This window comes from Leguminivora glycinivorella, chromosome 4 (genome assembly GCF_023078275.1).
Source record: "Leguminivora glycinivorella isolate SPB_JAAS2020 chromosome 4, LegGlyc_1.1, whole genome shotgun sequence".
Taxonomy (NCBI): domain Eukaryota; kingdom Metazoa; phylum Arthropoda; class Insecta; order Lepidoptera; family Tortricidae; genus Leguminivora; species Leguminivora glycinivorella.
Genome location: NC_062974.1, coordinates 26,838,348 through 26,854,558, shown reverse-complemented (window position 1 = coordinate 26,854,558; position 16,211 = coordinate 26,838,348). Strand labels below are relative to the sequence as shown.

General features: G+C 38.0%; 2 protein-coding genes across 3 annotated transcripts in view; one reads left to right on the top strand and one right to left on the bottom strand.

The window, feature by feature from the left end:
- Positions 1-2,931, top strand: part of LOC125225272 (ubiquitin-like modifier-activating enzyme 5) — a 28,859-nt gene extending 25,928 nt beyond the window's left edge. The window contains exon 10 of one of the 2 annotated variants that reach the window (XM_048128890.1): positions 2,806-2,931. The gene's annotated coding sequence lies outside the window, so the exon portion shown is untranslated. Of the gene's footprint in view, positions 1-2,792 lie in introns of both variants that reach the window. The other variant, XM_048128891.1, reaches the window with a different exon arrangement.
- The window catches only part of LOC125225275 (mutS protein homolog 5-like), a 27,178-nt gene extending 10,967 nt beyond the window's left edge, over positions 1-16,211 (bottom strand). Inside the window, exons 1-16 of the mRNA XM_048128893.1 lie at positions 16,087-16,211; positions 12,208-12,277; positions 11,728-11,796; positions 10,114-10,315; positions 8,658-8,886; positions 8,124-8,294; positions 6,960-7,098; positions 6,635-6,697; positions 6,447-6,551; positions 6,267-6,363; positions 5,612-5,802; positions 5,152-5,197; positions 4,760-4,898; positions 3,615-3,756; positions 3,462-3,537; positions 2,797-2,942 (exon numbers count right to left, since the gene is read on the bottom strand). Of these exons, the coding sequence (XP_047984850.1) occupies positions 2,797-2,942; positions 3,462-3,537; positions 3,615-3,756; positions 4,760-4,898; positions 5,152-5,197; positions 5,612-5,802; positions 6,267-6,363; positions 6,447-6,551; positions 6,635-6,697; positions 6,960-7,098; positions 8,124-8,294; positions 8,658-8,886; positions 10,114-10,315; positions 11,728-11,796; positions 12,208-12,277; positions 16,087-16,187 (1,986 nt within the window). The 5' untranslated portion in view covers positions 16,188-16,211. The remainder of the gene's footprint in view (positions 1-2,796; positions 2,943-3,461; positions 3,538-3,614; positions 3,757-4,759; positions 4,899-5,151; positions 5,198-5,611; positions 5,803-6,266; positions 6,364-6,446; positions 6,552-6,634; positions 6,698-6,959; positions 7,099-8,123; positions 8,295-8,657; positions 8,887-10,113; positions 10,316-11,727; positions 11,797-12,207; positions 12,278-16,086) is intronic.

The window sequence follows — 16,211 nt, the reverse complement described above, 5'->3', positions numbered from 1 at the left end:
CATTAAAAAAAAAAAAACCGGAGCTGGGTCTCGAACCTGAGATCTCAAAAATGCAAGTCAGATACTCTAACCCCTAAGCCAAAAAACGAGGTGCCGCCGGCTCAAAATATTGAATCATATTCAGATGTGGTTACTCGGCAATGTAATTAATTATTATCTCACTAGGTGGCACTTTTCAACATTGAAAACAGCGCCATCTGTAAATAACTCGAAAACTAAGAGGTACCAGCGACGATAACTCGCGTTAAGTAGGTCGCTACACGATGTACTGAGTTACCAATCTTTGTTTATTTAATTAATCTATGATTAGACCGACCTCGTGCGACTGAGCTAAGCGGAATCGATGCGCGCGCGGCGAAATTAAGGACCATATTTTAAGTTTACAAATGCGAAAGAAAAACTCATGAAAACTCGAAAATTCGCGTTTTCCGGGATCTAAGGCTACGCTAGATCGATTTTTCACCCCCGAAAACCCCCACAAAACAAATTTCAGCGAAATCGTTAGAGCGGTTTCCAAGATCGTCGGTATATATAAATAAATAAATAAATAAATAAATAAATAAATATACAAAAATTGCTCGTTTAATATACTTAAAATAAAATATTTTATGCGGTGCACGAAATAAAACACCACATAAGTAGAAGAAAAACATGGACAGTAGTTATGTTAAGACATAATTTCTATTTACTTAATAAGTCAAAGAGAAACGAATTGAACGTGACGTCACTCCTCAGTATTTCATAGTAATTCCATATTAGCAAATCGTTTTGACAGTTTTTAAAAAGAAGCTGATTTGACTAGTAGGAATAGTTTCCTAGTAGGCTAGTGCCTATTATTGCTTTCTTCATTTACTGCAAGTTCTCTGCTTTCCAACCATAAAACATCTTTTCCCCTCACTAGCTCGGAAAAACGTGTTTTGTCCTTTAATACCAGCGGGTAAAAACGCATTTTATCCACTAGTTGGTAAAGTAATTTGACCTTGAATAAAGTCAAATTAACTGTTTTAAAATTGATAAAAGTAGGTGAATCTAGTAATAAAGATGATTTACCACCTGTGGAACTACTGGAAGCAGTGATAAAGGCATTTTCCCCTCACTAGCTCGGAAACACGTGTTTTGTCCTTTAATACCAGCGGGTAAAAACGCATTTTATCCACTAGTGAGTAAAGTAATTTGACCTTGAATAAAATCAAATTAACTGCTTCAAAATTGATAAAAGTAGGTGAATCTAGTAATAAAGATGATTTACCACCTGTGGAACTACTGGAAGCAGTGATAAACGCATTTTTTGCGTTGTAGTTTCCTCGCTATAGTGAGGGGAAAAGTTTTGTGTTACACTCGGGTGCAAATGTATTTTACTTCTCGTGTGTTAAAAAACTCGCAAGTTCAGGATTCTATTCTCGAACCACTCGCTTCGCTCGTGGTTCAACTATAGAATCCTTTCACTTGCTCGTTTTTCAATTCCACACTCAGCGTTAAAATACAACTTTGCCCCCTTGTATAACAAATAACTATTTTTGCGTTGTAGTTTCCTCGCTATAGTGATGGGAAAAGATTTGTGTTACACTCGGGTGCAAATGTATTTTTCCCCTCACTAGCTCGGAAACACGTGTTTTGTCCTTTAATACCAGCGGGTAAAAACGCATTTTATCCACTAGTGGGTAAAGTAATTTGACCTTGAATAAAGTCAAATTAACTGCTTTAAAATTGACAAAAGTAGTTGAATCTAGTAATTAAGATGATTTACCACCCGTGGAACTACTGGAAGCAGTGATAAACGCATTTTCTTGCGTTGTAGTTTCCTCGCTATAGTGAGGGGAAAAGTTTTGTGTTACACTCGGGTGCAAATGTATTTTACTTCTCGTGTGTTAAAAAACTCGCAAGTTCAGGATTCTATTCTCGAACCACTCGCTTCGCTCGTGGTTCAACTATAGAATCCTTTCACTTGCTCGTTTTTCAATTCCACACTCGGCGTTAAAATACAACTTTGCCCCCTTGTATAACAAATAACTATTACTTCTCGTGTGTTAAAAAACTCGCAAGTTCAGGATTCTATTCTCGAACCACTCGCTTCGCTCGTGGTTCAACTGTAGAATCCTTTCACTTGCTCGTTTTTCAATTCCACACTCGGCGTTAAAATACAACTTTGCCCCCTTGTATAACAAATAACTATTATCGACTTTTTGCGGACCAAGGACAAAGTCAAAATAGTCTGTTAGTTTTCATTTCTACTTAATTTATTTATACAATTTGATTCAGCCACCAAGAGATTGTACCTAAGAATTTTTCTATCACCCTTAATTTTGATGTAATTTTAAAGTCAAATAGTAGTTGGATTCAGGGCTCGGATACCGGTTAAATTTTCAAACCGTTATCATGTACTTGCGGCAAAACGTTTAAATTTCGTTTTCGCTCGAAAAACCGTTATTATTAAACCGGTTTTTAGGGGAACGCTTTCATAAAGGTTTCGTTCGATTAACCGGTGTAGAACAAAATAAACCGGTTTACTCCGCAGCAAGATAGGTAATACTGTTCTAACCAAACAAAAAAGTCGCTGCGTGAACGTAGGCATTTACGCGGCGTCGGTGCGCCTCGCCGCTCGTCGAATAAACCGGTTTATTTCGGTTAAAATAAAATTCTCATAACGTTCGCGTTCTTTACAAAGTTCGGAGTAAAATCGAAATATACCGGGTGTAACCGGTAAAAAATAAACCGGTTCCGAGCCTTGGATGGATTTGAGTGGAGTTTTGAATAACTCTGGTTTCGGACAGACATCGGAAAGGTCAATTTAGGCACCTGTTTCAGGTCTATGAGGAAAGCAGACATGTGACTCGCTATACATTCCGCGGTCTGCAAGCGTGACCTGATGTGGCGGATTACACCGATGGTGGCGGCTCTAGCTGGGACGAAGCTACCAATGTGGGCTAGATATACGATGAGGCCTGAAATATTACACATTATTTGTAATTACTCATACTCCTATCACAGTAACTCCCATATTAGTATCACCATCTACTGAGCATATATCAGAAACTAGCTTAAGCCCGCGGCTTCGCTCGCGTTAGAAAGAGATAAAAAGTAGCATAATATGTCATTCTCCATCCCTTCAACTATCTCCACTTAAAAAATCACGACAATTCGTCGCTCCGTTTTGCCATAAAGGACGGAGAAATAAACAGACACACACACTTTCCCATTTATAATATTAATATGGATGCTCAGAGATCTGAAAGTCCTTCGTCTGCCCATTGAGCTAACGGACGCCAAACGCTTCCGAAAGCAGCCGCCAATCCATCCGTACTTTCATCCACTTGTCATTACGCTGCTAGGCACTGCCCGCCAAATTCCATAATGGTAACCTCAATCAACGATAAGGCGGGGATAAGTATCGTGGAATATCTTCCAGAGGCACCCCTAGGTATACCCCTAAGTATAGGTATGGTAGGTAGGTACTGACTCACCGATCATCTTCATGTAGACAGACTTTCCGCTCGCATTGGGTCCTGTGAGAACTCTCGCGCACGCTCCAGCGCTGGCCTGCAAAATATCTCTTAGTAACAATCAGTCTACATCCCAAGCATTTCTGCAAAGAAAATTCAAAGGTGAAAATCTACCTGTGCATCATTTGGCACGAAGTTATCTGTGGTTAGGATGTGAAGTGGATGGCGGCCATCTTTGATGTCGATGATCTTCTCTGGAGTCATGGTGGGACGGACGAAGTTGTACTCTTTCGACACTTTGGCGATTGCTATGAGGCTGGAAAGGTGTATAAGGTGTTGGAATCACGAAACTGACAGACTAAAGCACACGTGATGAAAAATGTCTTCTTTGAACGTCTTAGGCTATTTAACACTGTCATTGCCACCCGAATGAGACTGCCAGCCCCGGGCCACAAAATCCCGACTCATCATCAGTCATCCGACATAAGTTATCCGATAGTTGGGTTTTGGGCACTGAATACTAACGAATCTCGAAGGAATTTGAGGATAACCGCCGAAACAGACGAAAAGCGACAATAATGAAAAGAGAGACCTAAGACTTCCTACGTGTACACTTGGCCAACTTTCCTGCGTGCCAGCGAGTAACCCTTATTCATAAACGTTCACTAAAGTTAAGTATAATATAAAATATTTATTTTTCAAGTAGGCATATTACAATGCGCATATGAACGTCAAATAAAGCTACGCCGGCTCTAACCCTACGCCTCAGCCTCGAGAAGATTTCAGTCGAGAACTTTATCGGCTTCATAACTTTAGTGAACGTCTATGAATAAGGGGGTAAGTATTTAAAAGCAAGTTCGGCCTGGCCAGCCACATTAGAGCACACGCTAGGAAACGTCCGTAAGGTGTATTTAGAGTAGCAATAATCGAAAACGATGAGGAGGACTATATACCAACGAATCGTTTGTTCGTGTGAATATCGAATTTGGGTCTTTTTTTTCAAAGTTGTCCACCCCACTTTTTTTGTAACATGGGTATTTTTACGCGATTCATAGTCAGAATCGCGAGGTCTTTGGATCCTGATAGGAGAAAAAAAATGTCGCAAGACTTCCATACAATTTTCAATCCTTCCATTCTGTTACCGCTATACAAAATGTATGAAAAAATGGTAATGGAATGGGGATAAAACCTTGGGACACTTTTTTTCTCCTATTAGGATTGAAAGAGCTCGCGATTCTAAGTGGAAACCACATAAAAATTTCCAAATCCGGTAAAAAGAGTGGAGGGGACAACTTTGAAAAAAAAAATGGCCCATTTACCAGTCAAGTTCTGCGCAAGCGTCCACACAAGCGGCTAATGTGTTGAGATTATCCAGGATCACGGCGGTCAGGCGTAACATGATGCGAGTTTCGTGAGCAACTATCTCAGGGTATGTGTCTCCTATCATCACGTCCAGTTCTGGAATTACACCCATTAGATCGTCATTAGTTACAGGTTCACCGGCAATAACATCGTACAAAAAGAAGGCTGCATATTTATGCATATATTTATATGTGACACGCTCTTTCGGCTCTAGATGTAAGATCGTGTCAGATATTTTTGCGGCCTTATTTTTGTATGATGTTATTGCCGGTGACTGTACCTACTGGATATCACCTTTTGTTCACTCAGTATCCTAGGCTATAAATATGTATATTATATTTTTACAAACCTTCACAACCTTTGCTTTTGTAGTGGATGTAGTCATTGTTTTGAAACTGAAAAAAAATTAGCTAAGTAAGTAGGTATCACTTGTTTATTTTAATTCAGATTTTTTCCATGTCCAAAAAACTTGACTCCTAGCCTGTAGCCTAAATGTGGCATGAGCAAGTAGTGCATTCCAAAACGAAAACGAAGGGTAACTTTTGGACACTTATTTTTCTATCATTTCAAAGCACATAGGTAATTATGGAGTTCTAAGCTATAAATAAGTCTAACCATGAATTTCACACCAGGCAGTTGTTTTTCATCCATAGTCAAATTTTCAGCCCAGATCTTTACTCCTAGTAGGTAGCCTAGATGTGGCATGTAGAGCATTGTGCATTTTTCTACGAAGGGTAGCTACCTAACTTACCATTTTTCAGACTACATAATAATATTCAAAAATTTCTAAGTTTCTTCAAAGGGTTTACCATGAATTTCATGTCAGGCAGTTGTTTTTCTTCCATAGTCAGACCTTCAGCCCAGATCTTCACTCCTAGTAGGTAGCCTAGATGTGGCATGTAGAGCATTGTACATTCTTCTACGAAGGGGGGCAATCGCTCCATTTCAACTTTGGCTGTCTCGGACATTAGGATGTGGAGGCTTGCCATGGTTTGCTTTTCTGATTGGACAAAAAGGGATTTTTTATTATTATTAATGGGCTTACTCTTGGCCACAGACTAGCCAAAGGCAAACACGTGGCCTACGATGGAGTGAGCTCGTCCGGAAGATGCCTATTCACTCCTGAAAAGATGAGATTAGTAGGTACGTAAATATTTCAGTACTTGCCAATCGTTTACTCTCCGCGGCGAAAGAAACGCCAGTGTCTGGTGTTTCTTTTTCACGCACTAAATATCTATGGCGTTAGCGGACTAGGTTAGGATCTTGAATTAGTGACAAGGATCGTGAAAAGTGGAAGATTCTTCTGAGCCTATGATGGATAACAGGATCACATCATCATCATCATAATCATCAAATATGAAACAGTGATAGATAACGATGCCACTATCGTTTGCTAGATTGTTATATCACACCTAGTCACCCAAGTCTGAAAAATCAAATGATAGTAAAAAAATATATAGGTACTCATGTCAAGCTCTTGGTCAACTCCAGCTTTGACGGTGAACTTGCGTTCCGTCTTCGATAAGTCGAAATCTATTATCCTGTTCATGTATAACGCCATCTAAAAAAAAAAACATAAATTGGAAACCATCGAGACGGATAATTTTAATGAAATTAATTTAGTGAAACAAAGTTTATTTTTACTTCATAAAGTTTGTTGTTGTCAAAAGAGGCGAGTCGTTCAAGGAACTCGCTGGACTTTCCCGCGTTCTCGCACATCTCACAAATAAGGACTGCGTTGTACAAAGTCTGGAAGCAAAATAGGAAATATAAGTCTAGGTTTTTGAGATTCCTAGGATTTCTTTTCAGCTGGTGTCTTATTTAATGCTCACATTGTAGAGCGACTTCCACTGATAGGGTTTGGCAGATAACTCCTTTATTTTCGTCAAGATGCCCTGAAAAAAAATCCAAAGATAAGCTTCACGTGCTCGATTCTATGCTGTATTACTTAAGATTTTTTTTATTTATGCCATGCAGTTAAAATGTCATAAAAAAGATGATGTACATACAGCCTGGCAAAAAAAGAGTAGGTAGTAATTTTATTAAAAAGTGGCAACATCATAGATTTGTCTCTTTCAAATCAATATGTGCGAGAAAATGGAACGGGACGATACTACAATAGGTAGTATTGCCACTTTTTAATTTTTGTTAACTTACGTTAACATTCTTGATGAACCTCAGCGAAGAGCACATGTTTCTCATAATGGTGTCACTTTGCGGCTTCATAAAGAACTCCACGGCGTCCTGACGACGCTTTATCGTCTCCAAGTCGGTAGTCGGGTGTTGCATTAGCACTCTACAAAAATGTCACAATTTCTAGAGGTTAACTGTCTTCATAAATATTTCAAACTTAAAATCGATAGCACAAGTAGTTCTCGAGAATCTAGATATATTAAGACGATACGGTAGGGGTCAATTTTCCATACAAACGCTCTCGACTATTTCCTCCCTGGTTTTTGAAGATAGAGCAATGATTTTTTCAACACAGATTGTTATTATTTTTATCTGTGTCGGACCGTTTTGATTTTTTTGATATTCTGCTTTTTAAAGATTCTAGAGCCAATCAAAAAATTCCAAAAACGGCCTTTTTCATTGTGGCGCAAAAAAAGGTGTGATACTCAAGATTGGTAACAATTAACCAAAAAAGCGAAACGGTCCGACATAGATTATTTCATTGTTATTCAGATTCTCAAATTTCGTTCCGATTGATTAAGTTTTGAAGGAGGAAAGAGTCGAGAGCGGAACCTCGATTTTAAAGATTTTTTTGAAATATCTTTTGACTGAGTTGTTCTTAATGGACAATTTTTTTTCGATAAATCTAGTTAATAACACTTGTATATTTAACTAAAATTCCCAAGTTGAAAAGGGGGCTCCTTTCCATTTTAGCATTTTCGCTACCGTATCCTCTTAAGCAATGCGATAGACGGACCGGACGGACAGACAGAGTTGTACAACTAGGGTTAATACTCTTTTGGTACCTTACGGAACCCTTATGATGGTTATGTAGGTAACTCCGTCTGAGAACTCTGAGAAAATGCTTTAGGTGTTTGGTTTGGCACTTATAATTTAAAATGAACTTAGATATTTTACGTCGGGCTCTGGTAGCTAAGATTTTCTAAAAGGAAAATTCAACCCACTGGAAAAAAAGAAAAACTTAACATACAATTCAGTGCGATTCATCAGATTCCATTAATCACATCACACAGAATATCATAAACTCTCCATTGGTGTGTCTTTGGTTTCTGTGCAATAAGTATAAGATTATCTCTATTTAGGTTTACTTAGTCTAAGATTGAATGTACGTATTCATTTCCATTTTACCTCATCATCTTCTGTCCAACTTTGCTTGAGCATTTGTTGAATATGTAGAACAGACTCAATCCCTCCTTGTTGCTGCCCTGGACGCCCTTTTTGAAGTTACTGGGGTGGGATATGGTGCTGAATATTTGGAGACCACGATATGTGTCCTCGTCGATTGTTACTATATCTTTTCTGCAAATTATTACATCCAAAGAATAGTGGTATTATTTCCCGTGCCTAATGTTGTCGTTCATCGCAATATCAGTAAAATAATTCTGCCTTACCTTATATTATACTATACCAAGTAGTTTGTTAATAATATTGAAACAATATGAAATAGCTCGTACCTAATGACTAGATCAAAAGTGAAACTGGCTCGGTGTTGATAAACCCTACCTTCCTGCTTGCCTGGTGACGGTCACAAACTCCACAAATGGCATGGGAAGTCGTAGAGACACAGTGTGGCCTGGCCACAATATACGTGATCTATCCTATACTTCTATCTCTACTTTTCATGCCAAATCGAGTGTACGGCCGGGTAAAACTTGTACTTACAAAGAAACCCTCCTCAAGCTCAAAAACTGAGGCTTGCTCTGCAGATCCAGGTTCAAATTCGACCAGTTCAGGTCCAGATATTTAAGGAGGGCGCCTAAAGCATGAACCGTTTGGGTCTGGTTGAAATCTATGACAGTTCTGAGGAACAGTGTTCTCTCTTCATCGGTGCAGTTCTTTGGTTCCGTTGGTAGGGATAGGAGGTAGATACGACGTTTACAGGCTTCGAAACCTGAAAAGTTTTAGACAAACTTGGATTCTGAGACTCAGTTAGACTAGGAAGACTAAAGAAATACGACGACGATTTTGATTTATTATGGGCTAATTAAATGTATCAGCTAGCAACTAGCTCCTCCAGTATTTCTACCACTAGACAGTTTAGATTCAAAGAATTGAACGTTCACCTAAGGTTTTGTAATATTAATAACTATTTCAATAGCACTTGCATTTCACTTTTATATTGCTACTAGTTCTTGCTCGCGGCTTCGCTCGCGTTAGAAAGAGACAAAAAGTAGCCTATGTCACTCTTCATCCCTTCAACTATCTCCACTTAAAAAATCACGTCAATTCGTCACTCCGTTTTGCCGTGAAAGACGGACAAACAAACAGACACACACTTTCCCATTTATAATATTAGTATGGATTAGCAAACACTGTCTTCACAACGCTGACTCGCGAAGGCACCTTGAAAGCTTCTACCCAGGACTTGTATGGGAAATAAATCTACCTAGGAAAGAAGAACCTTATTAAGTATAGGTCCTATACTATAGGTACCTACTCCTTAGAAGCTAGAAACACTAGGGGCCCATTTCTCGAAGCTACAAGTTACAATTTACAAGCGGTTGTCAATGTGTAATATGACAAGTCGGAAAGAGACTTCCGCTTGTAACTTGTAACTTTCAGTTTGAGAAATGGGCCCCAGCTTACACTTCCCACCCTCGTCACCATCGGAAAACACCGTTTTCTTCACAGCGCTTACGTAAGTGTTCTGTGTTCTTCCATCTAGAAGGATTTATAGGGGTTCAACTTGTCGGAACGAGTTTCAATCTCATTCAGTATATCTTAATTATATAATGAGTTGCCTAATAATATAAAGGAATGTAAGTCACTGCGTATGTTTAAAATTAAAATGAAAAACTTTCTCTTAGAAAAACTATGTAAAGTTGAAATTACTGTAAAATGTAAATCAAAGCTGTACCTAGAATTTATCCACTTAGATAGTTATTTTCATAGATAATTTGAAGTTAAAACTTTCTGTAAGCAATACATCAAAACTGTACCTAGCGTAAACTTACTTAGATAGTTCTACCCACTTAGATTATGTAAGGGAGTCCCCTCTGCCAACAAACTGTCCTGCAGTTTGGCAGAAGATTTAATGTTATTAAAAAAGGGTTTATTTTGAGAATAAACGATTTATTATTATTATTTTTTTTTTTATAATAATATCCAAAAAACTTACTGTATTCCTTGGAAGCCAGAAACACCAGTTTGCACTTCCCACCCTCATCTCCATCGGCGAACACAGTCTTCTTCACAGCGCTAACGAAGGCACTTTGTGTTCTTCCATCTAGAAGGACTTGTAGTGGTTCCACTTGTCGGAACAAGTTTCGGAACATGAGGAATTCTGGGGCACGGTCTGGGAGTTCCTCTAGTATGTGAAGCTGAAGAGATTGTGGCATGTGTTACATAGGGTACATTAAATATAAGTAATATTATTTTAGCGACTACTACAAAATAGTTGGAAATGTTTGGGTGCGTAGACAAGAAGCCAAAGTAGCCAAAAGCGAAACGGTTAAGCTCCGTATCTTGCTTTATCGCTCCTCCGTATTAGTGCGACAAGGAAATAAGGTGAGTATGATACGATGGGGAGCGTAAACGTTAGGCTCGTTATCTATGTAGCCTGATGATAGTTATGAATTAAATTAATTTAGCTTAGCATGACGTACGGTTCTAAAGCTGAGTTTACACCAGCAAGTTATTGCTGCAAGTTTTGAGATGCCACTATGGGTAAGAGTGAGTAGCAAATATCTGCATCTCTTTCTTGCATATACCTCTGTTTCAAAACTTGCAGCAATAATAACTTGCTGGTGTAAACTCAGCTTAAGATGGATAAAATCTTGCCTTTATTTTAAAAATCGCTATTTTCTAGGGAATTATAGGGAAAGCGTCGGAGCTAAGGGTGGCTTACTTAACCAATAACTCAATTAAGCATTGCGTGAGTACGGTTCCTTAGCTGTTCACCTACTGACCCCAAAACTAAACAAAGGAATTCTATAAGTGCCTAAACCTAAACCTATGCTTAACACATAAATATGCGACGTTCTCAAAAAGGATCCACATGGTCGCTTCAGCGCTCAATTCCCTGTTTGAGCGTTCTTAGAACGTTTTTACATTATCCGATCCGATTCGGATATAGGAAGGATACCAAAGGCAAAAATCAAGGATGGCGTCTTTAATGTACCGGATCGGATAATGTGAAAACGTACTTATGCTTAATATGCGCCAATGTGGTAGCTTTGGGTTGAAAACGGCATAGGTACATTATACTTATCATGGAAACGAAAGCTGATTTTTGTGATACTTGAGTATTTAGCTGATTAGGTAGATAGGTAAGAACCTAAGCAGAAAGTGAAATGAGGTATTTTCAGTACAAATTGTGTTTTTTTTACGCACTAGTGCGAGAAGTGGTTCATATGTCAGGTCGAAACTTCGGAGGGCCATCTGTACTGAAAAACGTCTACGATACACGTGCGAAAAGGAAATTCGTAACTCGTGTCGATATAAAACACTCCCTTCGGTCGTGTTTTAATTTATCGCCACTCGTTTCGAGCTTCCTTTTTTACGCACTTGTATCGTAATGTACTATTGTATCCAGCTATAATGGAAAGTAGAAGTAGCGTAGATGTGTAGTACAGTCAAGTGCAAAAATATGTATCGAAATAATCGTCTCATAAATATGGTACTACGCTCTTATTACACCGGACTAAGATGCTATGGGACATATTTTTGAACCCATATTTTTACACTTGACTGTACATACAATCTTACTGTATTTTTGGACAAAAATGCTTACCTCTCCAGTTTGTATCGTGTAGTAGGCAGCTCCAAGCTTGCCTGCTCGGCAATATACCGTCAATAATTTCTATACAGAAACAACAAAAATATTACAAAATAAAAATGCTTGTTTGTCAAAGACGTAGTGTAAAAAGAAATACAAATATAAATATAATATATTTTGACGACCGGTCTGGCTCGGTTGGTAGTGACTCTGCCTGCTAAGCTGCGGTCCTGGGTTCGAATCCCGGTAAGGGCATTTATTTTTGTGATGAGCACAGATATTTGTTCCTGAGTCATAAGTATGTATTTGTTGAGTATGTATATAAGTATGTATTTATCTATTTAAGTATGTATATCGTCTCTTAGCACCCATAGCACAAGCTTTGCTTAGTTTGGGGCTAAGTTGATCTGTGTAAGGTGTCCCCAATATATTTATTTATTTATTTATTTAATACAACTTTGTTTTATTTGACGATAAAATATTAAACCTATTTACCTCCTCCACATCGGTTTCTTCCGTGGAGTCATTATTAGTATCGACGTTATTCACTGTAACTTCGGTGTTCCTACAATCATAAAATTTTAAGGTTCCTAATGGCCGCTGTACACATGTGGCCAACGGTTCCACCAACCCTTGGTGGAACCCCTTGGCCAAGATAAGAGCCGCTGTTTACACATTGGCGAACCAATCACTTGGCATTGGCTTTTCATGAAAGATGGACGTGGAATGGAAAAAGCTAGGAAATTCTAGGTCATTTACGTTGTCAGCAAAATTTGATTAAAAAATAATAACCCCGTAGGCCCGTAGTAAAATGAAATTATTTGCAATATTAACAATTTTTTGAATATTCTGATAAGCACATTTATCTTTTTTAGGCAATACCAGAGAGTAGTAATAGAACAGAGGGAGTCTCACTGAAGACCGGCTGTGACCCAACAATGGCGGACGTTTTTTTTTTTAATTTTATTTTATGGCTTGGTGGCGACCTTTCAAACCAGCAATGGTAGACGGTTTGCGATGTGTAAACACGATTTAAAATCAAAATAATTATAATTCAGGTCAAAAGAAAATCAATTCTTCACTTAATTTATTAAAAATTAATTATTTTACTTGAAACTTAGAAATATCTTGTTTTTAACAAATAATGACTCAGTGCGCCGTGTGCAAACACTATTTAAAAAAAATACTGGTCACACTCTTGTTTTGCAGTTTGTTGGTTTACGATTATGAACATTAATTAATTTTGTGATTTTACGCATAATAACGTGATAAAGTATTAAATTACGCATGAAAAGTTGCTCCGTATTTTTTTTTCTTTCGATTGTTGACATTTTTACACAAATTGACAACGCATGTAGGCATATTTTCTTATTTTTCTGGAGATGTTTTCGCCACGGGCGCCTCGATCCGACTGACGGGAGATTAGTGGATGAGGTCATATGGCCCCTGTACACACATGGCCAACGGTTCCACCAGCCCTTTGTGAAACCCCTTGGCCAAGATAAGAGCCGCTGTTTACACATTGGCGAACCAATCACTTGGCATTGGCTCTTCATGAAAGATGGACGTGGAATGAAAAAATCTAGGAAATTCTTGGTCATAGACGTTGTCAGAAAAAAAATATTAAAAAATAATAACCCCGTAGTAAAATTAAATTATTTGCAATATTAACAATTTTTTGAATATTCTGATAAGAACATTTATCTTTTTTAGGAAATACATTAAACATTTGCAAGGTTATTTTATTTCCTAAAATCTACACTATTATTGGCATAGATAAACTTATTATTTTCGTAAATATATCACTACTGTCCTCTCTGACGGCTGACGACCAACTGAATGAAGCGCCAACGTGTAAACGCAGTTGGCCATTGGCGCCAAGATCCTTTGATGTGTGGACAAAATGGCCCCTGTACACACATGGCCAACGGTTCCACCAGCCCTTTGTGAAACCCCTTGGCCAAGATAAGAGCCGCTGTTTACACATTGGCGAACCAATCACTTGGCATTGGCTCTTCATGAAAGATGGACGTGGAATGAAAAAATCTAGGAAATTCTTGGTCATAGACGTTGTCAGAAAAAAAATATTAAAAAATAATAACCCCGTAGTAAAATTAAATTATTTGCAATATTAACAATTTTTTGAATATTCTGATAAGAACATTTATCTTTTTTAGGAAATACATTTTAATGTATTCACGCCAAATGTTTACATTTGCAAGGTTATTTTATTTCCTAAAATCTACACTATTATTGGCATAGATAAACTTATTATTTTCGTAAATATATCACTACTGTCCTCTCTGACGGCTGACGACCAACTGAATGAAGCGCCAACGTGTAAACGCAGTTGGCCATTGGCGCCAAGATCCTTTGATGTGTGGACAAAAAACCGACACGAATCGGTTGGCCGGCAAGCGCAAGCGCCAACTGCCAACTTACGGCCAAGTAGCCCTCTACACACATGGCCAAGGGGGTTGGTGGAACTGTTGGCCATGTGTGTACAGCGGCCAAAAAACCGACACGAATCGGTTGGCCGGCAAGCGCAAGCGCCAACTGCCAACTTACGGCCAAGTAGCCCTCTACACACATGGCCAAGGGGGTTGGTGGAACTGTTGGCCATGTGTGTACAGCGGCCAATAGACAAAGCTATCAATGTGGATGATGGAATCACAGGGTTTTCTTTGGAGTTATCCGTCCTTAGAATTGTAGGTTCATGGGCAATACATTAAACATTTGCAAGAAGTTTGCAAGGTTATTTTATTTCCTAAAATCAACACTACCCTTCGGGTGGCAGCACGGATACGTCAAATAGTTGTCAGGTGGCGGCGCCATTTTGCGCGAAAATGCTCAAGTGCCAGAGGGTCTGAAGTTGGTCTGAACGGTGATCAGCGAGATATTGGCGGGAGATACAAATTTAATGATTGTTTCTTATTTTTGTATGAAAGTTGTATATAAAAAGTTTGACGCTATAATGTGTATAAAATAGGCTTTTAATTACACTGACAAACATTTGCTGTCGATATGTAAGTAATTAGCAAATCCTCATTTTATCCTAAGCCAAGGAAAAATAATCCGGATTCTTGTATAAAACAGACTAAAAAGTACTGAAAAAAGCACTACTCTTAAGAAAAATACTTTTTTTACAAACATATACATCAGAAAAGGTAATAAAATTACACTTTTGGATTGAGATTTTACATATTAGAAGCGTATTAAAATTGGGTATGAAATCCATCTCGTAAAAAAACTGAGGTAACTTTGAATTCTTGTTTTGTTATTATTTATCAATTATATGTTTGAAATTATATACTCGTTTTGTAGAGCGTCTTAAGATATATGTATTATCACAGGCTTAAGTAACAAAAGTTCCGATTTTGAAAAATAAATGAGTTGAAAAATAAGACATGCGAAAGCTAAAGTAGACAGATGACCTTCGTACATTATTTCATAATACCAAGTTCTTAAAGTGGTTTAATTAAAATTTTGGGGGTTTCAAAGCTACATTAAATAACAATGTCCTAGTAGTGACATTTTTTAATAGAAAACGACATACAAATATGACAAAATTCGTCTAAATTATTACGCACATTTTATCCACATCGAAAATTGAATAAAATGGCCACGATCGTGACCTTGAATATTGTGTCTCGGTGATGAAAAATTATCGAGTTTTCAGTATAAAGATTATAAACTTTGGTTATCAAATAGTTCACCTAACGATTAAAGTGTTTTTTTAGGTTATTAGTACTAGATATATCTAAATAAACGCCCAATTCCTCGGGCCAAACCTATTCATCACTCGATTATTTGAAATAAAATGCCAAATCAATAAGTGAAAACAATCAAATTTACGGTTAAACTATTGTAAACTGTTTAGTACTTACCCAGGCACATTATATTTACATCCGTATACAATTTTGTCTAGAAATACACACATAAAAACACAATTTGTTTAACATCAAATTTTTAGCAAAGGCCCTGTTGCCTGGCGCTTTTAAAATAAGGATTTTCTAATAATATTTATATTACAGGTAATTATTCTTGATGCGACAATTAATTATTGTGTTTTCCGCTATCTATTGTTAAAGTTTTTGTAGCTTAGGTGCGCGCGCAAACGTTTAATTTTCCCGCCAAATACGCAATAACCATTCGGTCGACTCCCGGCGCCATGGCACTTGCGGACATTTCAAATCGGCCGGGAGTCGACCGCCCAGCACTCGGGGACTTTTGAAATCGGCCGGGAGTCGACCGCTCAGCACTCCAGTGTTTATTGGCATAGATAAACTTATAGACCCAAACAAAATATAAAGTTTGAAAGAAAACTATAGAATATTACTGAATGTAGTAGCTATTTTCATTTCAAGTGCTTACCTGCGACACCTCGAAATAACGAATGGATCTCTTTGATTAGTTTCACTGCCGCTTGTCCGTGGCGCGTTTGTCGAAGCATCATTAGAACTTCCATTTATCATTGTCACACGACACAAAAGACTCAC